At 40.0% G+C, this 23,026-nt stretch overlaps 1 protein-coding gene across 1 annotated transcript; it reads right to left on the bottom strand.

Annotated features, from left to right (window-relative positions):
- Nucleotides 1-969: 969 nt before the first annotated feature.
- smu1a (SMU1 DNA replication regulator and spliceosomal factor a) lies at nucleotides 970-22,592 on the bottom strand. Its single transcript, XM_078529296.1, has 12 exons — nucleotides 22,434-22,592; nucleotides 17,713-17,923; nucleotides 16,594-16,746; nucleotides 15,160-15,270; nucleotides 13,815-13,943; nucleotides 13,314-13,433; nucleotides 11,252-11,368; nucleotides 9,061-9,188; nucleotides 6,891-7,017; nucleotides 6,245-6,412; nucleotides 1,670-1,822; nucleotides 970-1,431 (listed from the first exon to the last, which is right to left on the bottom strand). The coding sequence occupies exons 1-12, from the start codon at nucleotides 22,457-22,459 to the stop codon at nucleotides 1,333-1,335; spliced, it is 1,542 nt and encodes a 513-aa protein (XP_078385422.1). The 5' UTR covers nucleotides 22,460-22,592; the 3' UTR covers nucleotides 970-1,332.
- Nucleotides 22,593-23,026: the final 434 nt, after the last annotated feature.

Here is a 23,026-nt window from a genome sequence, read left to right as displayed (position 1 = left end):
GGGGCATTTAAGTTGGCAAGCTATACCCAGTGGAGTTCTGCAGTATATAATGACTTGGATACATTACTATTCTCTTCATCCAAGTTTCCTGATGGTATAAAGCTAAGTGGGAATGTAAGCTGAGAATACAGAGAGCCGCAAAGAGATATAGACAGGTTAAGTGAGTGGGCAACATGATGGCTGAAAGAAGTATAATGTGGGGAAGTGTGAAGTTATACACTTTGCTCGTGAGCAGAAGTGTGAAACTTCTCTGAATGTTGAGGTTTAAAGAGACAGGTATACTTGTGCAAGGAATACAGTTAACATGCAGTTAGGAAGGCAAATGGTGGTTGGAATACAAGGATAAAAAAGTCTTGTCACAACTGTATAGGGCTTTGACACCACACCTGGAGTACTGTGCAGTCTTCACAGGATATATGTGCATTGAAGGTAGTACATTTGAAGGTTCATTAGATTGGTTCATGGGATGAGGCTGTCTAAATTGATGTGATTTCTGTCAAACATGCAAGATTCTGATGGGGCTTGACAAGGTAGAGAGATATTTTGGCTTCTGTGAAATCTATAACATCAGGGCACAATCACAGGATAGCAGGTCAATCATTTACAACAGATGAGAAATTTAGTTGTGATACTGCAGAGGGTTGTGGAGGCAGAGATAGATTTTTAAACTTTCAGGAAATTGAAGGATATGGGGAGCAGGTAGGAAAGTGGAGTTAAGGCAGAAGATCAGGCACGTTTGTATTGAATGGTGGAGCAGGCTCAAGCTGTATGATCTGACCCTACCAATGTTAACAACAAAGGCCTTTTGACTGCAGTAACAAGTGATCTATTCCGTGGAAGACTTTTGTTTTGCTTGCTGTACTTCAGCAGTTACTGCCCACTTAAACTTAAATTCAGATTTAGTGTATAAAAATCTCTACAATTATCAACATTTTCAAGTTATTATGGAACAAAAAATCATTAAATGAGTTTGGTCATTCAGAAAATGTTGCATTTTATTTTAAAACTACACTTTGAACTCTACAATGATCTTGGTTCTGCAACAAAAACAATCTAAACACAGTCAACAGCACTGCAAAACCAGTTACTATGTGCATTATTTTCTTATATCTAAACTGGGGTTCAGCACATTGTTCTATAGTCAGATATTACAATTACAATGGGGGAATGTGAGAGCTTTTTGAAACTAAAATGGTGGCTTGAAATTGTAATGAAATAGGACATTTATTCTAGAGAAAGCCTCCATTATTATAGCTGTAAGTGTACAATAGGCAAAGGTTTAAAAATACAAAACAACCATAAGTATCCTTCAAGGGTTAGTCCTTAAGTCCTTCAAGGTTTCCAGAGTTTAAGGAGACCATCTTCACTGTAGGTTCCAATCAGGTTCTGATGTGGATGATGAGCAATTCCAATAACATCTTTTTCATGAACCTGCAGAATTATACCATAAACAGATGATTAAATGTACCATCTCAATAATCAATACCAAAATAAAGGGCCTCAACTGACTTAGAAACAGGCCGCAAAATTTATATAGTTTCCCTCACTGAAATGCTTATTTTACTTTGAATAGTCAACTTGTGTATTGATTTACAGGATAGCAACAATAGGCAAGATGTTATTTCATAACACTTGGATGTATAAGAATGTATACTGGTATCCCTCTTACCGTCAATGTTCTTTCCAGCTTGCCAGTCACTGTACTGAAACAGTATAGCACAAAATCTTCACCAACACAGTAGATCCATTCACCACGTGGAGACAGACAGCAGCACACAAAGTCACCTCCCTCTCTTTTACCAGAGCTAAAGCTCCTCACAATCTGTAACACAGAATGGGTTTATAGTTGTGGACCTAGTAAGAAGTTCTGTTTGAAATCCCAATGCCATTTCATAGAACCATACAATATTACAACAAGGAGCCCACTGAGTGTGCTGGCTCTTTCAAAGATCGATCCAGTCAGACCTAGTTTTACTTCCTTGCTCTTAACCCATATTCCTACATTTTTTCTCCTTCAAGCATTTATCCAATTCCCTTTTTGAAAGCTACTACTGAACCCGTTACCACCACCTTATCAGGCAGTGCACGTTCCAGATCCCAACCACGTATTGACAAAAAAAAATCAAAGGTGATTTTTACACAGTCACCTTAACCCTGTGCCCTCTGGTTACTGACACTGCAGCTATTGGAAAGTTTCTCTTTATTTACTCTATCTTGTTCATGATTTTAAAGATCTCCAACAAATCTCCTCTTAGCTTTCTCTATTTTACGGAGAATTTCTCCAGTCTCTCCATGTAAACATAATGCCTCATTCTCGGAAGCCCTTTCACCAGAAGAACAATTTCCTTAAAGCAAATAAAAAGATATCGCCTTTAAAACAATTATTGACTTCACCATTAATACCTCAATTATTATACAAATTTCAAAACAATTTCAGCTCATTTCTATTTAGATCATTTCATATAATTTACAGCACAGGGAATAGGCATTCAGCCCAACTGGTTTATGCTGCACACAAGCCTTCCACCCACCTTCCAACCATCAATATATTTTTCCTATTCCTTTCTCCCTCATGTTTATCTAGGACTCCTCAAATGCAGCTATGCTATTTGCCTCAATTAGTGGTGACGAGTCCAATATTCTAACACCCTGAGTAAAGTAGTTTCACCTGAATTTTCTATGGATTTGTGATTTATCTTTGTAGCCCCAAGTTGCTTCCAAGCAATTTGTTAATTAGCTGGTGTATTTTTTTCTAAAACACCATATTAACCACACTAATTTTGCTATCTGATTCTTTTCTCCCAACCCAACATCTCTCCTAAAGTCTTGAGAGAACTTCATAGGTCCTGGTTCACATACAAAACCAGAACCCTTGCGTAACCAGGTTTTGGAAATAGCCTTTCTCAATCAATGAATCAATCTATGGGAGAGAAACAAATCCAAGGAAAGAGTCAGCAGAAAAGAGAAAAAAAGAGATTTAAGTGAGAACTTATTTGTTAAGAGTTTCTTATTACACATTTGTGAATTATCCAGCAAATTTTACATCAAGTATTTTCCGAATAAGCCAGAATTGACTTTTTCCAGCCTCCAAAAGTGATGACTTTGTGCCTAATATTGAATGCTTGCTGGATTTGTGTAAGAGTAATGAGCTGCCACGTGATACATATGACAGGGTTTATCCTCACAGTTCGCTCTGTCCACGTAGGTATGGGCTATCCAGGACATACAAAGGTGATGTCCCTTTACCTACCTTACCTATGACTGGTTCTGCACAACATGAGTTGACCAAACGGTTGGGAAAATTGTTACAACCAGTTTTGACCAAGTCATACATGGTGAAGGATTCCTTCATATTTGCAAAGTCCATACAGGACTTGCATATCAATAGCAATGTGCTCATGTCCATGTGCTCATTTGACATTGCTAGTCTATTCACCAATGTTCCAGTTAAGGAAGCCATAGATATTTGTGCTGCAGCACTATATCATGGTGACCTAGACCCGCCACCATTGCTTGAATCAGTATTCATTAAATTTATGAACTCGGCTACTCACGCAGTTGAGTTCAGTTTTAACAACACCATGTATGCCCAAATAGATGGTGTTGCCATGCGTTCCCCTCTGGGCCCAACTCCCACTAACATCTTTGTTGGGGTCCATGGGAAAATGTCTTCGATGGAATGACACCTAACCTCCTACCCCTTTCATATTTCTGATATGTAACAAAGAAACATAGAAAATAGGAGTAGGCCATTCGGCCCTTCAAGCCTGCTCCGCCATTCATCATGATCATGGCTGATCATCCAACTCAATAGCCCACTCCCGCTTTCTCCTCATATCCTTTGATCCCTTTTTCTCCAAGAGCTATATCTAACTCCTTTTTGAAAACATACAATGTTTTGGTCTCAACTACTTTCCATGGTAGCAAATTCCACAGGCTCACAACTCTCTGGGTGAAGAAATTTCTCCTCATCTCAGTCCTCAATGGTCTACCTTGTATCCTTGGACTGTGACCCCTGGTTCTGGACTCCCCCATCATCGGGAACATCCATCCTTCCTGCACCTACCCTGTCTAGTCCTGTTAGAATTTTATAGGTTTCTATGAGATTCCCCCCGATTCTTCTGAACTCCAGTGAATATAATCCTAACCGACTCAATCTCTCCTCATGTGTCAGTCCCGCCATCCCAAGAATCAGTCTGGTAAACCTTCGCTGCACTCCCTCTATAGCAAGAACATCCTTTCTCAGTTAAGGAGACCAAAACTGCACACAATATTCCAGGTGTAGTCTCACCAAGGCCCTGTATAATTGCAGCAAGACATACCTGCTCCTGCACTCGAATCCTCTCACTATGAAGGCCAACATACCATTTGCCTTACCGCCTGCTGCACCTGCATGCTTAGCTTCAGCGACTGGTGTACGAGGACACCCATGTCTCATTGCACATTCCCCTCTCAATTTATAGATAATCTGCCTTCCTGTTTTTGCTACCAAAGTGGATAACCTCACATTTATCCACATTATACTGCATCTGCCATGCATTTGCCCACTCACTCAGCTTGTCCATATCACACTGAAGCATCTCTGCATCCTCCTCACAGCTCACCCTCACACCCAGCTTTGTCTCATCTGAAAATTTGGAGATATTACATTTAGTTCCCTCATCTAAATCATTAATATATATTGTGAATAGCTGGGGTCCCAGCACTGATCCCTATGGTACCCCACTAGTCATGTAGATGATGTTTGCTATATTTAAATCCACAGCTGCACGTAATAATTTCCTTACATGTCTTATGGGCTCCATTTTGCGCTCAAAATCACCTTTGAGCGGTCAAATGAACTGCCCTTCCTTGACGTACTAGTTGAGAAATCTGCCAGGTGGTTCTCTACCACAGTCTACCGCAAGCCTATCGTCACTGGTCAATATACACTTTGGGATTCTTACAGTTCCACATGCTATAAGATTGGCCTTATCAGCAACTTCGTAAATAGGCCTGAGCCATTTGCTCACCATGCAAGCCTGATGCTGAAATACGACGCATCAAAGGCAACCGCGCATCAAAGGCAACCTACAGGATAATGGCTACCCTGATCAGATCATTTTGCGCTGTATATCACGCAAACTCATGAACAGACCTAAGGCCGTCATTTTCAACCCTGAAAAGTGCCCAGTCTATCTCAGATTACCCTGGAAGACAAGGTGTCTCAAAAATTTGACCAACAGATGAAGCTAGCTATTTCATGCTGCTACTATGCAGTAGCAACATGAGTTATATTCACCACTAACAGGATGCTGCTGCCAAGCCAAAAAGAAGTTCTGCCTATCACACAAATGAGTAATGTGGTATATAAATTTCAGTGCCAGTGTGATGCTAGGCAATATGACCCAAAGATTGGCAGATCGTATCAAACAGCATGCCCCTTCCATTGTTCACAACGGGCAAGGTACAGACTGTACCCAACCAGCCCGTGCAGCAAAACTCAAAACAAAGTGTCCAACATCAGATGTGATTCTGCGATTGGACAACATTTGCTAAATAATCCCCAGTGTGCTAAGAATTACGCTGATAACCAATTTAAGATAGTCAGTCAGGCCTGCAGTGTGGCGCATGTGCGTGTACTGGAAGCTGCAAGTATTAATACATAAGGCCCTGTTCTTTGCAGAAGAAAGAACATGTACACACATTACGCCTGTTTCAGCTAAACAAAATAAGAGAGAGCCATTCACTGGTTTATTCCTCAGGACAACGCTGTCTGGTTTAAATTTCAAAAACTACTTGGCGGTTAGTCATTAGCCACCATCAACTTGTGCATTCTCAATGGTAATGCTTCTACCAGAGTCCATCTGCCAATCAATCAGCACTCTCTTCTCATACAGTATAAATTTGCTGTTTTCCCTTACATTGTATTCTTGTGAATTGTCCTGATGACTGCAAGACAAAAAGCTTCGACAAAACATTTATTTTTTCAGCAATACAAGTTCTATACTACCAAACGACTATTAATATTGAAATAACATTATATTAAAAAGTACCCCATCATTGCATTAAAAATCTTATGTCTCATACTTTGAATGAAAGCAACACAACTATTAGAGTTAGACATGCTTGCTTCACATGAATGAAGCAAGCGAAATACTATTCATACGCAACATCTAGTTTATTCAGTATTTTAGAAAAAAAAAACTCATCCACTTCCTTAACTGAAAACAAACCACTATAGTAAAGCGGTGTGCAGCCATACCTGTCCCTGCATGTTCATGATGACTACTGTATTCGACCGGTTACACACAACAAAATGTTCAGGATTTTTTGGCAGCAGGTGTACGCTGTTCACTGTGATATCAGTACCGGCAGAGCTGCCCAATGACTTGAAGGTATTTGCACACTCTGTTGTCTTCACGTTCCAGATCTGAAAGTGAGGTGATAATAATACTTCACTCCACTCAAAATGCTTTCATCAACTCAAAAAGCCTTTTATGTGAAAATGTGATATTGAAAATTGATGCTGCTCATCTTTGTGAAAGTCACATAGAACATATAAGCACACATACACACACCTTGAAACCAAACAAAAATTGTTTTCATTTGTCAGTCCTGGCTAAGGCCCATTTTTACTTAATTCTAAAGGCAATTTAAAAGAACAATGGAATGGGAAATTATGCACTGAATTTTACGTCTAACAATTCCAATGATTTGAATACAAAAATCTTTTTTTGAATAATTTACCATCAATTTGAAGACTTAAACTGCATTTCCTTGATTCACTAACACCAAAATCATATAATGCCCCTGTCCTACTGCCACATTTATTAACCCAAAATGAAAAACTTTTCACATTCACAGATTACTCATCAGCATACATCATCCTCCACTCTAATATTAAGTACCTTTACACTGCCATCCGAAGATGCGCTCAAAATGTAATGCCCATCTTGTGTAAATGTCACTTCATTAACAAATGAGGTATGGCCTCTGAATTCCTTCAGCGTTTTTCCAGACTTCAGACCATGAATCCTACCAAAAAATGGTCAAAATATATAATTAATGACACCACCTTTCAACATAGGAACATAGCAGCAGGAGTAAGTAGGCCATTCAGCCCATCTAGCCTGCTCCACCATTCATTACGATCATGGCTGATTATATTGTCTTTTGCCCATACTATTCCCACATCCCTTTATGCCATTGGTATTTAAAATCTGTCAATCTCTATTTGAAACATATTCAATGATTGAGCTTCCGCAGCTCACTGGGGTAGAGAATTCCAAAGATTCACAGTAAAAGCAATTCTCCTCATCTAGGTCCTAAGTGGCTTCCCTTTTATTTTGAAGTTGTGTCCCCTGGTTCTAGACTCCCGAACCAGGGCAAACATCTTACCTGCATCTACCCTGTCTATCTCTTTAAATGCTTTGTAGGTTTCAATGAGATCACCTCTCATTCTTCGAAACTCTAGAGAATACAGGCCCAGTATATTTACACATTCTAATCTCACCATTTAAGAAATACTCTGCACATCTGTTCCTCTTACCAAAGTGGATAACTTCACATTTTTCCACATTATATTCCACCTGTCATGTTCTTGCCCATGCACCAAGTCTGTCCAAATCATCTTGAAGCCACTTTGATCTTCCTCACAACACACATTCCCATCTAGCTTTGTGTCATGTGCAAACTTGGAATTATTACATTTGGTCCCCACATTCAAATCATTGATTCAAATCAGTATCAACAGCAGAGGCCCAAGTACTGATCCTTGTGGTGCCCCACTAGTCACAGTCTGCCAGTATGAGAATGACCTGTTTATTCCTGTTTTCTGCCTGTTAGTCAATCCTTAATCCATGCCAGAATATTACCTTGTATCCCATGTGCTTTCATTTTGTTAACCAACCTCCTGTGGGGGACTTTATCAAAAGCCTTCTGAAAATCCAAGTACACTACGTCCACCAACACCCCTTTATCAGTTCTGTTAGCAACATCCTTAAAAAAAGCTTTGTCAAACATGATTTCCCATTCATAAATCCATGTTGACTATGGCCAGTCAGATCATTATTATCCAAGTACCCCTTTATCACATCCTTTATCTTAGATTTTCCTTACTGCTGATGTAAGGTTTGTAGTTCCTTTTCCTTTCTCCCTCCCTTCTTAAAGTAGTGGGGTGACATTTGCTACCTTCCAATCTGCAGGAACCGTTCCAGAATCCATAGAATTTTGGAAGATGATCACCAATGAAAATCACACCAACATAGTTACCCTCCCTCATACCATTCCTCAACCAAGCAAATAGCAGGTGTCAAAGATCAAATGTGAATCTTACTCTTGATTCCTCCTTTAACCTTGTGGAGCTGGGGAGGAAAGGGGAAAAAAAACATAAAGCACCTCATCGCTGTTGACTCACCTCTGCATGCGCTCTCCATCTAACAGATCAAGAACTTGATCATGGCACTATGACCATCAAAGCATACGCTACTATTCCATGTTGCATGACAACACCAACACTGCATCCCTCTAGGCTATCAATCTTTTAACATCTCCTTATCAAGAAAGAGAATGTTTAAAAACTCAGTTTTCCTATTTGAGATAAGCTAAAGTACCAATATTTGAATATCTCTTTCACCATTATGCCATCTATAGATTCCCAGAATTAGAATGTGCCACCATTCTGAAACATTTTTCTAAATGCCGTTAAGGACTGACAAAATATACCACATATCTTATTTAGATTTGCTCAGAATAACAAGATGGTCCAGAATGAATAATGATTGATCCCATTTTGTGAGACCCATGTACACTCTAAAACACCCAAACACATTGCCTGGGTCACAATATCATTTGAAAGGTGTAAGATTTTATACTGCAGCTTCATTCTATGTTGAATTTTTAGCTCCTGAGATTATATTGCATTCACAAGCCTGACACAAAGTTCAAAAAAGTGTATTCCAAGCCAGCGCATTTCTTCCCAGGACATGGCTAGAATATTTCATTAGGCCTGCTAAAGCATTTTTGTGATGAGATGTGCAGGGAACAAAAAATACTGAATGAAATGAGAAGACATCTCACCGGATTGTTTGATCAAAGGATGCACTGAGAATCTGACTACTGTCTTTGGAGAAACTAAGGCAGGTTACTCCCTTACTGTGAGCACGTTCAAATCGGCGTAGACACTGACCACTCTGAATCTTCCATACCTGTGGGGCAACCAACATATTGTTCAGGATTTAGTATACAGTTCTCATAAGCAATTTGGCATTTGCAGTGCAAAGTTCCTTTAGTTGAAAATTTCAAAATTCACAAATCATATTGCAAAACAATCTTTTAGTCTTTATTTAAAAAGAAATGAGTGCTGACCTACAATCTGCTGCCTGTGAGATCAGAGGAAACTAGGGTTATGGTGTTGAGATCAGCACAATTTACATGCAAAGCTCATGGCAAGAGTTTGGTCTCCACTGAAAATAAACTCAAAATAAGTAAATTGTAGCGTACTTTTAATCTTTTGACTATTTTACTTTCTTTACAGGAAGGGAATGGAAAATAAGTCACCAATTTATATAACAAAGAAATATTTCACAAAGAAAAATTATAAAAAGAAAACAACATGGGGACCTAAAAGAAACATCGAAAGTCTTGAGAGGAATTATCAAAGAATACAAAATGAATCAATATTCTCTAAATGCAAAGTCAGCACATGGAAATTTTCACTCTTGCAATAGTCTGTGGAAATCAGTAAGTTGCACAGAGTTAATTGCGCTGATCTCAGCATTTAACCCTAGTACCTCCAAATCACAGGCTTCATTGCAAGCCATTATCCACCATGATCAATTAACCTGAAATCCATCAGAAATAGAGCTGGAGTGATAATAAGGCCATATGATGTAGGAGCAGTAGGTCATTCAGCCCATCGAGCCTGCTCTGCCTTTAAATGATAATCCTCAACTCCACTTTCCTTCCCTTTCCCTATAGCCCTTGATTCCCTTACTGATTAAAAATCTGTCCATCTCAACCTTGAATATACTTAACGACCCAGCCTCTACAGCCCTCTGAGGTCAAGAATTCCACAGATTCAATACCCTCAGAGAAGAATTTCCTCCTCACCTTTGTCTTACTCTGAGATTATGTCCTCTGGTCCTAGACTCTCCCAGGAGGGGAAACAGCCTCTCAGCATCCACCCTGTCAAGCCCCCTAAGGATCTTATAAGTTTCAATAAAGTCGCCTCTGATTCTTCTAAACTCCAATGAGTACAGGCTCAACCTACTCAACCTTTCCTCATCCCTCCATACCCACGGTCAACCTGGTGAACCTTCTCTGGACTGCCTCCAATGCCAGTATCTGTTTCCTTAGATAAGAGGACCAAAACTGTTCACAGTATTCTAGATGTGGTCTAACTAGTGCCTTGCATAGTTTTCGCAAGACTTCCCTATTTTTATACTTCACTCCCTTTGAAATAAAGGCCAACATTCTATTTGCCTTCCCTAATACCTGCTGAACTTGTATGCTAGCTTTTTGAGATTCATGCACGAGGACCCCTTAAGGGTAAGGGTGCCGTGGGACACAATTCATACAATCTACTGATAATTCTGATTTGTAACCCTGAAAATGTATTCACCAAGTTGAATGAAACATTTTAACTAAAAAAAAGTGGCAATTTAGTGCTCGCAAAAATTTGAATAGAGACTTTGAATGAAGATGTACAGGCTGTATCCTGATCTAACATGACCACCATAAGTAGGACATGTCATATATCACATTTCTTCATTGTATAGCCTTAATGAAGATGCACTTTGGATATTGTATTAATTACATAAAATTACTTAGCATAGGAACAGGCCATTCAGCCCAACTGCTCCACACCAGTGTTTATGCCCCACGATTCTCCTCCCACCCCTCTTCATCTCACCTTCTATTCCTTTAACCGTCGTGTGTTTATCAAGCTTCCCCTTAAATGCATCTATTGTTACTTGTCTCAACTACGCCATGACTCCTGAGTTCCACATTCTGGTCACTCTCTTATTTGCTTAAATATTAACATAAATAATACTAATGGGAGGCTTGCTTGTTATGTTTTATTTTGCCTTAGATCCAACTATTTTTCCTACTTTAATATCTCTATGAAATACCAAATTACTTCACAGAAATGACATCCACTGTGATGAAATATCAATCGTTGTAAGTGAATTTATACAGGCAATTCAGAAGTTAAAAACACCTTTCCAAGCTTCACATTTGTGTAAAACTTCTCAATTTAGCTACCCACCTTAATCTTTCCATCCTGTGCTCCTGTAGCCAACATTTCAGTATCACGGCTGAAACACATGCAAAGAACCGCATCGTCCATCATCATGAAGTTATCTTGTGCTTGGTACTTTAGATCCTAGCAAGTGACAGTGGGGGAATTGAGCAAAGGGTTAATTATCCATCACTGATACAACAGCAGCACAACCATCCGTTAAACAACCTAATTGTTGCCTAATTTTACTAATGAGATAAAACAAGTTAGAGAGGTCTCCAACAAGTTATGGCCATCATGTATATCAACAACAGCTGATGAGAAACAGTTAATAAGCAAGCAATTCAAAATAGATTAAAATAGTGCCATTAAAATTGTACATTTAACTTCCAATGATACAGTAGTCACTGTGAGGAACCTGTTTTTGGAAAAATTGAAGGATATTGAATTTTGGACATTCCCCCTCCACAGTATTTTTCTAAGAAGTCTGCAAGATTAATTCGGAGCTGTGACTAAGCTATTTTTCAAGGAAATATGGGTCGAGATAGATGTCCTTCGGGAACACCTGGAGAGGGAAGAGAACTGCTGTTGCCAGACTAGAGACGCTTGCTGATTGATTAAAAACACCTGGCCTGAGAGAAGTATTCTTTGGACATCTTAGTCTTTAAAACTCTCAGTGAGTGAGTGTAGGTGTGCATTAGCAGCAGGCTGCAAGAAAAGACTCTCTCTTTCCCACCTTTGAGTTATATGCAGTCTAAAGTGAGTTAAACTTTCCTCAGAAAGGTCTCATTGGAATAAATCACCTGTTTTCTTTGAAAGTCTGCAAAGTTGTGATAATTAAGAGCAGTTTAACCAACAAATCTGTCTGAGAGAACTTCCAGATCTATTGTGACCAGAATTTTGTTAGATCAACAGCGTCGAGATCTCTTCAAATTTTATCCTTTTAAAAGGAACTTTCCCATACTCCAGCCCCCGAAGGGGACTGTTTTTGTTTTGTCCTGTTTTGTGTTGAGAGAGTGTATGGGGGTTTGAATATCTGTTTTTAAAAAAGGTGGAAATTGTTACACTTCTAAACAACAACTTGTATGTTAACCAGTTCATTAACTTCTTTTTAAAAAGCAGTTTGTTTCACAATAAATCAGTTTTTGTGTTTACTGAAAGAAGCCTGGTTAGTCTTTTTATGCTGGTATTAACAGTATCAAAGGTAAACCAGTTTTGTGGGTGAATTAAACATTTAAACTATTGTTACGACCTGTGGAGGAGTGGGGCTAGGATTAAATGTACACTCCTCCTATCATGGTCCGTAACATCACCCTATTATAAAATGTGATGCAGCATCCTTTATTGATATCCACAAACTATATTTTTAGCAATGAAACAAGTGTTGAGTTAATAAATACAGGTGAAATTTGGGACAGGCTGCGAGCTGCTTCACAAGACCAACAAGAAAATACACCTAAACAAAATGAAAAGCTATCATTAATAGGTTCTGTATACCCAACCACAGCATGCTATGCAATTAGGAGCAAGGTGGCTCGAAAATCTGAATTTATCTATTTTGTGTAATTTTGCTCAGCAGATACCAAATTGATTGATTTACCATCAGTGGAACATGCAGATTTGTTTTTTAAAAGAAAAAGTTATTCCTGATTGCCTTCTGCACGTTTGTATCAAATGTGCTTTCTAAACCAAATTTGCTGCAGATAGAATTTAAAAATTTGCTCAAATATTCATACATATTTTATATTTCATATTTGAATGTTAATTTCACAACAATGCAAAGATCTTGCCATCAGCCCCTTTTTAAAAATATTCAAAGAGAAATTTGTTTAAATTAGTCATTCCTGTATGTGAGTGTTTTTAAATATTTCACCACTAAATGTTCTAGCTGGGAAAATCCACTGAACTCAACAGCTCAAAGGATGTGCAAAATGGACTTTACAATTGCTAAAGCATCTGAAAAAATCTACAAGATCACGATACAGTAATAGGTTGGATTAGTTAGATTAAGAGAAGTATGAATGGAGAAACTGGGTCTTTAAACTGCCACATAAGACAGCCCCCACCAACCCCACCCCCCTGTACTTACCTTTCTAATTTTGCCAGTGGTGAAGTTCCACACTTCAATAAAGCCATCCACAGAGCCGGTAACAAGATACTGGCCATCTGGAGAGAACCGAGCACATTCTACATGGGACTTCTGGCCAAACTGTTCAAAAAAAATACAATATCGCTCATATCACAAAAAATACAAACTATATCTTTCCAATGAATTGTGTTACCCTTAGGGCATACAGTTTTTCTCTGAGTTAAAGGTACTTAAACCCCCACCTTCCAAATCTGAAAGTTACATTTAAATAAAGGCTTGAAACTACTTGAAAAACTCTCACTTCAACATCATGATTACCCACACAACTAATCTATGAATAGTATAAGATGCTAGAACAAAACATGAAGGGATTGTTAGTCATTAAATGGGTATTTGCATGAATGGTTTCACTAATTCCACAGGGCTTAGAGTTCAGCATGATCCTGTTTTGGAATGGGTATGAGTACCATGTGTTTCACTATATCTAATTACAACATTTACCTTGATGTGCCTGCTGAGTTGAGTGGGGAATTTCTCCTCTTCTACATCTTTCACGGCTGCTTTACCTCTAAACAAGTCAATTGTCATACCTGGCGGAAGCAGCCCCTGGTGTTGCTGCCATTTTAATGCCTGGAGCAACCAACAAAATAGTTTAGCAAAAGAACTGACATTTTTATCATGTATAAGATGGCTTAAAAAATACACTATAAAAGCAAGAGAGCTGGTCATGAATGGTTTTCATTCTTGATTATTGTTGCTTAGGTTTTCCAATCCTAACACCAATTGAAACCCATTCATTTTAAATGTTACCACTGACATTATAAAAAGAACATCTAAGTTAACTCCTTACATGCCTTTAACTTACCAACGTGCGATGTGTAAATGACCTTCTGCAGCCTACTAATTCTCTGCTCAAATGCTCTTGTTTAGAACTTTCATTACTACCGAAGTAACTGCTAAACGATTACCCATATCACAATGCAAACCGCTTATTCTTTATGCAGGAACAGGTGGAGGCCATTCAAATCCTCAAGCCTGTTCAGACATGTAATTAGATGAATGGTTAATCCATTTCTTAACTCCCATCTACCCATCTTGATTCCGTAACCATCAATACCCTTGCCTAAGAAAAATCTGTTAAACTCACTTAAAACTTCCCTTGTCAAAATATCTCAACTGCTCATTCCACAACAGAGAGTCCCTCTCTGATCAGATTAGAGAAGCAAACGTTTCAGAACATGGAAGTCTCAATTTTATTTTTCTTGCAACTGTTCCATTTCTGATTGCAAACCCAGAGCAGATTTGGGACAATTGTTGCAGTTGGCTTCAGGATGAATGCAGTTTCATCTGTCATCCAAACTGTGCCATGTTGGCTATAATTTTACCACAGTTTGCAGCATCTAACTGATTGAAAATCAATTTTGCAACAATTAAAATCAAGTTGCTCTCCTTCCCCTCCCTTAGAATAATTAAGAATATTGAACAATTGATAGCCTGTTATAGTTCTCTCTCATCTAAGTAGACAGTGGAATGGAGTTCTGTTAAATCTTAATGGAAAAACTAGAATGCATTTTCACAAGTCATCCATTATACTTTGTAGCTTATTTTAAATTTGTACACTGGAGTGACAATTTTATTGATCTCAAGGAAGGGCAATTCATCAGACGATATGCTTCTTAGAGCTTTTGATATTTATCATTTAACACCCGTGGATGCAGACACATCAAGAAGTGTCTTCCAAACAATAGTCAGTGCTATGTTTATGCTCCAAACGACATATTAGGTATCTCCCACGCAAGGACATTAAACGGAATGCAATAGGTATAGCAAAATACAGTACACTTACCTGACCCAACAAAGCCATGAGACGTGAAGGGGGCACCACACTGACTTCTCCCGCTAGTGCTTGAGCAATGGCTGCCCTTCGCTTCTCTTTACTGCTGCCATCTGGGTAAGCCTAAGTAGAAACATACAACAATGCACTGGATTATCAAGTAGTAAAATTTCACAGACTCCAATTTACTGGGCTTGTTTAAAGTAAGTTCCATTCACCTGCCTCACAATTACAGATGGCAAGGTGCTTCTGAGGGGTTTTTAAGTGCAGTAAATATACTCAAGCAAGCTGCAGCTACAAGGCACTGGACTTTATATTAACTCAAGCAAAAAGGCAAGGAGATTTTTAACAGTGAGTTGCTGCGATCAGAAATGCATCCTGCCTGAAAGGGTGGGGAAAGCAGGCTCAATAGTTACTTTCAAAAGGGAAATGGATAAATATTTGAAGGATAAAAAATTAGCAGGGCTATGGGAAAAGAGCAGGGGAGAGTTGGACTAATTGGATAAGTCTTTCAAAGTGCTGATACTGGCACAATGGGTCAAGTAGCCTCTGTTGGTGCTCTATCATTCTATGATACTTTCATTACAAATAAATGCACAGTATTGAAATGAATACCCACAAGTCCGTGCATCCCAGCCCGTCCCCAGCTCCTGCACAACAATAAACTGTACCATTGAAAGGGAAGCAAAAATCAATCAGGCAGGCAGCCTGAAGCCACAGAAACGTAGCTTTTTGATGTCATTAGGTCTCTGGATTGAAACATGTATGTGCCATTGGAGGAGAGAGAACTGAGCATCTCATCTCGACTGCACAACTTTAATATAAAACCATCCATAGCAGCAAGCACAGTAGTGATCAAACAAAATAGCCCCAGGCCTATAATAGGAACAGACACACGTTTCATGTGACTGTATCATGATCCCATACATTCTCATTTGGTTTCTGAAATATTTAACCCCTCACTGTGATTGTCAAAGCCTCCAATAGTATGAATAGCCATCCAGTGGCAAAATAATACTCTTTCACTTTACAAAATATTCAAAAGACACCAGTTATTTATGACAATAAGTCAAATTGCTCATTCAGAGAGCGGGTGCAGACACGATGGGCCGAATGGCCTCCTTCTGCACCGTAACAATTCTGTGATTCTGTAATTCATTAAAATCATTGCCAATTTAAAAACCCCGGTTTCTCAGAGGTCTTTATTCGGGTTGTATTTTTAGCATTAAAGAAAATCGGTGGGGGTGGGGGAACCAGGGAAATTCTGGAGGGAATAGGCTTTACTGAAAGGAACTTGAGAGTTCGCGAGTTAAAAAAGCAGTAGAAGGTTATTTAATGATCTATTCTATAGGTAGCATACATTCACCAGATATCAGCTTTCTGTTCTCTCCACATGCTTTCCCTTCCCCCTTCTAAAAGTTTACCAAATGAGAGATGTTAATGTACCTCACGTGGATCAAAGTAGGACCTCGCTAGCAGGTTCTCTAGATGAATATATCTCTCTGGTTGGGTCTGTTTTAGCATAATCATCGGATCAGTCTGTCGTAGCAAAGATCTAGCCGCACCCAACTCACGAAGTTCAATCAGCTCTAAGACCACCTGAAGAATGAACAAAAGATGGGAAAAAAATTCAAAACTTTCAGTAACATGCCAAGCTTAGTTTATGGATACACTGAGCACACTGCTGTTTTTTTTTTCCCCCAAAAGTGATTCACCAAGAACAAGGTATACCAGGCTCAGTAAAATCACTTGCCCTATATAAATCCAATTGTTAAAAGGTATTCACTTGTGTGGTAAAATATTTTAAGTCTGGAGAAGTAGTGCCATGAATTCCTTTGCATCCACCTCAGGGAGCAGACAGAGCCTTGGTTTAAGGTATCATCTGAAAGATGGCACCTTAGACAGTGCAGCCAGTACTGCATGAAAGTGTCAACCGAGGGTTTGTGCTCAAGCCTTTAGTACAAACAAACTTTGCTGCTATCAAACTAAGACAACAATGGGAAAATGCCACTGCTGAAGACATATTTGTTTTCACAGCTTTGAACACCAACAACTTGGACTTATTGCTTCCAGCTCATTGTCAAATAATTTTGGCACCATTTATAAAATGCTTTGTCTTTGCTTCGATTTTGTCTTGGGCCATATTTGGGTTTGGTGCATTACTGTTGAAACTTTGTGCTAGCTGACGACACAGAATTTGTACTTTTTTCTGTGAATAATTCGGTCTTAAACCGATAAGAAATTGGTCACTGAAGTAAACCTGACTTGCATGGTGATGGCTATAAAATGTTTTTAGCTGGTAATGAAGCCTTGATTACTTTAGAAGTTAATGTTCACTGCTATAAGCATCGGTGCCTGGGGATCTTAGGTACCTGATTTGACAACCTTTACAGAACTGGTAACTCAAGTGGGAGGAGGTGCAAATGGGGGAAGAATGAGATCCACAATGCATAGTTTCCCCTTCAGCTAAGAATTATCCATCACTGTACAGAAACATATACAGCCATGACAAAACAATCCCCTCTCCCTGCCTTCAGATTAATCACATTTGATTAATTATCTTACCTGTTCGTACAAATCGATAAGGGTTTTATCAGGCAGCTTCAGTGACTGTATGGCCTGTAATACAGTGTCCCAGTGGCCACTGTTTATATCTGCTACAAAACTCTCAATACTATCCACAGTGTTTAGAGACACTGTGGTCTCTTCTTGTAGAGTTGCCAGGGTCCGGTGCAAATTATTCTCCTTCAGGTACTGCATGATCAGACGGACAACACTATGAATAAAGAAAATTCAACTTCATTAATATATTAAACAAAGCACCAGGTTTATATTACAAACCAAGCCAATACAAAGCAAAAATACATGGCATGCTAAATCTATTTATATTACAAGTCTTATATCTGCACACACCTCCTATTTAATTTTCCTATCATAAATGCCTACATCCATATTTTGGAAAGAACAAACTTGCATTGCATCTTTCGCGACTTCAGGGCATCGCATCGTTCTTTGCTGCCCAATTGAATACTTTTGAAATACAGTCACTGTTGTAATGTAGGAAACACAGCGGCCAATATACACACAGCAAACTCCCACAAGCAGCAATGTGATAATGACCAGAAAGGAGAGAGAACAAACTAGGGCTACATTTCCTGGAATTTAGAAGGTCCCTTCCAAACAGCAACAGAGTGAGTACCTGCAAGGTGGACTGGTAGCGGCTCACCACCATCTTTGAGGGCAATTAGGGATGGGCAACACCAGCAATGTCCACATTCCATGAAAAAATAAAAAATGCCAAGGGTGATTTAAGTCTTCAAGACATGAAGGGGAACAGATAAGGTAGATCGAGTGTTTAACTATTTCCACTGATTGGGGAGTCTAGGATTAGGGGCATAGTGTAAAAATTAGAGGCAAGCCTTTCAGGAGGGAAATCAGGAAACACTTCTACACAGAAAGGGTGGTAGATGCAATGGCCTCCTCCTGGTCTTATGTTTCCATTTCCATTTTAGGTGCGTTAACTGGAAGATAAATGTTGGTCAAGAGCTCACACTCCTCAAAATTGTGCAAGGGGCCTACATTTAACATCTAATCTGAAAATCGGGGAAGTGGTAGCAGTGGTATGGTCACTGACTAGTATTCCAGAGACCCAGGGTAATGCTCTGGGGACCCGGGTTCAAATCCCACCACGGCAGATAATAAAAATCTGGAATTAAAAGTCTGGCGACGACCATGAAACCATTGCTGATTGTTGTAAAAACCCATCTGGTTCACTAATGCCCTTTAGGGAAGGAAATCTGCTGGCCTCACCTGGTCTGGCCTATGTGACCCACAGCAATGTGGTTGACTCTTCAATGCCCTTTGATGGGCATTAAATGCTAGCCCACATGAACAAATAAAAAAAATAGTGCAGCAATCTTAAACCCACTGACTCAGGGTGCAGGCTGACAATGTAAAGTTATTGGTTCAGGGGCTGTTGCACCACCCCTTACAGGAGGATGCAATGACACTGTGACATATTTACATAGGTGGTTCATAATGGATTTATAATGGAAATATAAAAATAAAATTGCCTCCACCCACTAACCTTATCCAACAACTTGCATTTATATAGCATATTTAATGTAGTGAAACGCTCAAAGAGCATTAAAACCAAAATTTGATACCAAGCCACGTGAGGGGTTATTTGGCCAAAACAAAATTGAAGAATTAGGGAGCGTCTTAAGTAAGGAAGAAGTGGGGACATTTAGGGAGAGGTTTCCAGAGATTAGGGCCTATGCAGCTGAAGGCATGGGCACCAATAGCAAAGCGATTAAAATTGGGGATGCACAAGAGGCCAGAATTAGAGGACTGCAGACATATTGGAGGGTTGTGAAACGGAGGGGTACAGCTGCCTGTCCTCAGCTAGGTGTAAAAGATCCCATGGCACTATTTCACCTCCTTAAGTGGTTCAGTGTCAAATTTTGCATTATACTGCAAAGTGAAGTGCCTTGGGATCTGTTACTATGGTAAAGGAGCTATATATAGATTGGTAAAGGAACTCAAGGTGACATGAGGAAACCTTAACTTTTAAGCACAGTGAACAATGTTAACCTGGAGTGCACTGCACTGAAAGGTTTTAAAAAGGGCATTAGACATAATTTATAAGAGAATATATTGCAGGGCTCTGTGCAAGGACTAGAGGAGTGGGATTAATTGTTTAGTTCTGCCAAAGAGCCAGCACAGGCATGTTGTCTCAAATGGACTCCTTCAGTGCTGAATCATTATATAATACAATGTTGCTACCACAGCCTAGTTCTCAGACCCTGCTGTGTGATAGCACATATGATTTAGCCCTTAACATTAGAGGCTATGGTTTGAGGTTGCAGGTTAATATTCGAGCTATGGTTGGTGCAGGGGTTAGGAACAGTCATCAGGAGCGGTGTGCTGTCAACAGCAGAGATCAATGCTGACAATGTCAGTCATTACACAAGCCCATTTGACAAAAGTCATGCCCAAACAAATGGGAAACATTGAATAACATTGAGTTTTACAGCATTCAAACAGGCCTTTCAGACAACCATACTTTGCCCACGATTGTGCCCCACAAGCCTCCTTGCATTCTCTTCAACTAACTCCATTAACATACCCTTCTATTCCTTTCTCTCATGCATAGAACTTTCTCTTGAATTCCCCATTGGATTTATTGGTGACTATCTTATATTTATGATTTTGGATTCCCCACAAGCAGAAACACCTCTATGTCTACCCTATTGAACCCTTCATAATTTCAAAGACCTGAATCAGGTCACCCACTAGTCTTCTCTTGATATTGAGCCTTTCCTGATAGTTACAACCTCCCAGTTCTGTTATTCAACCGCTGGTTCTCACAAACATGCAACTTCCAGGAAAAAGTGAGATCCATACACTGGGTCCACAGCACAAAAACAGACCATTTGGTCCTTGCTTCTGTGTATGCTCCACATAAGCCTAGTCCCAGCCCCATCTCACCCTAACATTACCTTCTATTCCTTTCCCCCCATATGTTTATCCAGCATTATCTTAGATGCATCTACATTATTCACATCAACCATTTCCTGTGGCAGCGAGTTCCACATTCTCGCCACTGTCTAGCAAAACAAGTTTCTCCTGAATTGCCCATTCAAAGAATCAGTACAGCACAGGTGGAGGCCATTCAGCCCATTGTGCCTGTACCAGCTCTCCAAATGAGCAATTCACCTAGTACCACTCCTCCACCTTCTCCCAGTAACCCAGCACATTCTTCCTTTTTAGATAACTAATTCCCCTTTGAGTGTCTCAATTGAAACTGCCCCCATCACACTCTCAGGCTGTGCATTACAGGCCCCAAACACTCGCTGCATGAAAAATCTTTTCCTCAAGTTGCCATTGTTTCTTTGACCAATTATCTTCAATCTGCGCCCTCTCGTTCTTGATCCTTTCACCAGTGTGAACTGTTTCGCCCCATCTACTCTGTCTGGACCCCGTGATTTTGATACCTCTATCAAATCTCCTCTCAACCTTCTCTTCGCCAAGGAAAACAATCCCAACTTCTCCAATCTTATCTGTAATTGCAACTCCTCACTCCTGGAACCATTCTCACGAATCTTTTCTGCACTCTCTGTAATTAGGGCTGCCAACTGTGATTAAATGTATATCCTGGAGGTTTCATCACATGACTTGCCCCCACACTCCAGCCATTAGTCGGCCAACGCATCCATCCTTGTGACGTACTGCTTTCCTACGCCAATCGAAAAGCAAAAAACCTCATTACTCAATTGAATGGTGCTTGACTGTTAATCGAACAGCCTTTCTTCCCCATTTTCAATACTTTTATATCTAGTAATGAGAAAAGCTCAAAGAAAATGACTAAAAATCCTTTTTTAACATCCCGATGATTTTCCTCCAGGGTTGCACACAGCAGTGTCTGAAGATTGATCTTCAATTCCTGGAGGCACAGGCTAATTCCTGGAGGCACAGGCAAACCCACGTCTTTACTAAGATCCCACACCCTGAACTGGAGGCAACATGAACATACGAATGAGGCGCAGGGAGTCAGCCACTCAAGCCTGCTCCACCTTTCAATTAGACCATGGATGATCTGATTGTGGCCTCAACTTCACTTCCCTCTCAACCCCCCACTCCACCTCCTGATAGATTCTTGACTGACAAGGGAGTCAGGGGTTATCTACCTCTGCCTTAAAGAATATCAAGTGACCATGCCTCCACCACTTTCCGGGAAAGCGAATTCCACAGCCTCACCCACCTTCAAGGCTAGAAATGTCTTCTCATCTCCCTCTTAAATGGGAGACCCTTTATTTTTAAATGGTGTCCCCTAGTTGTGGTCTCTCCCACGAGAGGAAACTCATTCGGCATCTAACATTGAAGTTGAAGCCGATTCAGCGTTCTACACTTTCGGATTTATTAGTGACCATGTTATATTGACGGAGCCGCTAGTTTTGGTCTCAACCACCAGTGGGAACCCCAAACCCCAGGCTGTCCATCATATGGAAAGACCTCTTTCTATCAGCCTTCTCTCCTTTGCAAAGCCGCAGGGCTCCTGTCAATGCAACCGCGTGGCTAGTGCATTACCAAGTCCAACCAATGCCGCAAGTAATGTAAACTACTAATTCACTTATTGAACTCTCTGCATTGGGATATATATTCAATTAAGGAGCTGCGTTTTTTTTTTGCAGAGCCGCCGCCGCGCGCTCCAGGGGAGCCTGTCTACCGTCCCACGTTCCATTAACGGTCAAGCCCGGATTTGAACTCTTAACGGTTCCGCTTACTCCGCCGATTCGATTTCGATCGACATCTCGGTCGGCCACCCGGTCCCTTCACCGACCAAAAACAAAAATAATTAAAAAATAATAAATCGGCCCAAGCCGCGACTTCTCCAGGCCCCACGGCTCCCGTACCGCCTACATCCGGTTTCCCCAAACCATCTACTTCCGGGGTAAGTGAGGGGGCGGAAGTGAACACTCCAACCAATCAGTGAAGAGAATTATATGTCTACAATAAGTCAACCCACAAAGGGAGTGGAACATAGGGCTTTTATGTTATTGCCACTTAACAAAATCCCCTTATTTATGAAAGCACACAAAATAAAGCATAAAACAGAGGAAACTTAAATAATAATCCATGTCAACTTCAACCACCTATGCCCAATGTAGCCTTTTCTAAATAAGCCATAAGGAAGACACTGCGTCTGCAAAACAAAAAAAAACAAAAGTGCTCCCCACCTTCCTTTTTAGAGGGGAACAACTATTAAATAATAGACCATAAATCTAAGGAAATTGTTTAGTTTTGGTCACCACAGCTCAGGAAAGGTAGCTGTTCAGCTGATTTGAGTAATCAGTTCTGAAGAAGAGACATTGGACTT

The sequence above is a fragment of the Cetorhinus maximus genome, chromosome 2, assembly GCF_964194155.1.
Source record: "Cetorhinus maximus chromosome 2, sCetMax3.hap1.1, whole genome shotgun sequence".
In the NCBI taxonomy this organism is placed as follows: Eukaryota; Metazoa; Chordata; class Chondrichthyes; order Lamniformes; family Cetorhinidae; genus Cetorhinus; species Cetorhinus maximus.
The sequence above is the reverse complement of the archived record's forward strand: the minus strand, read 5'-3'. Positions and strand labels throughout refer to the sequence as shown.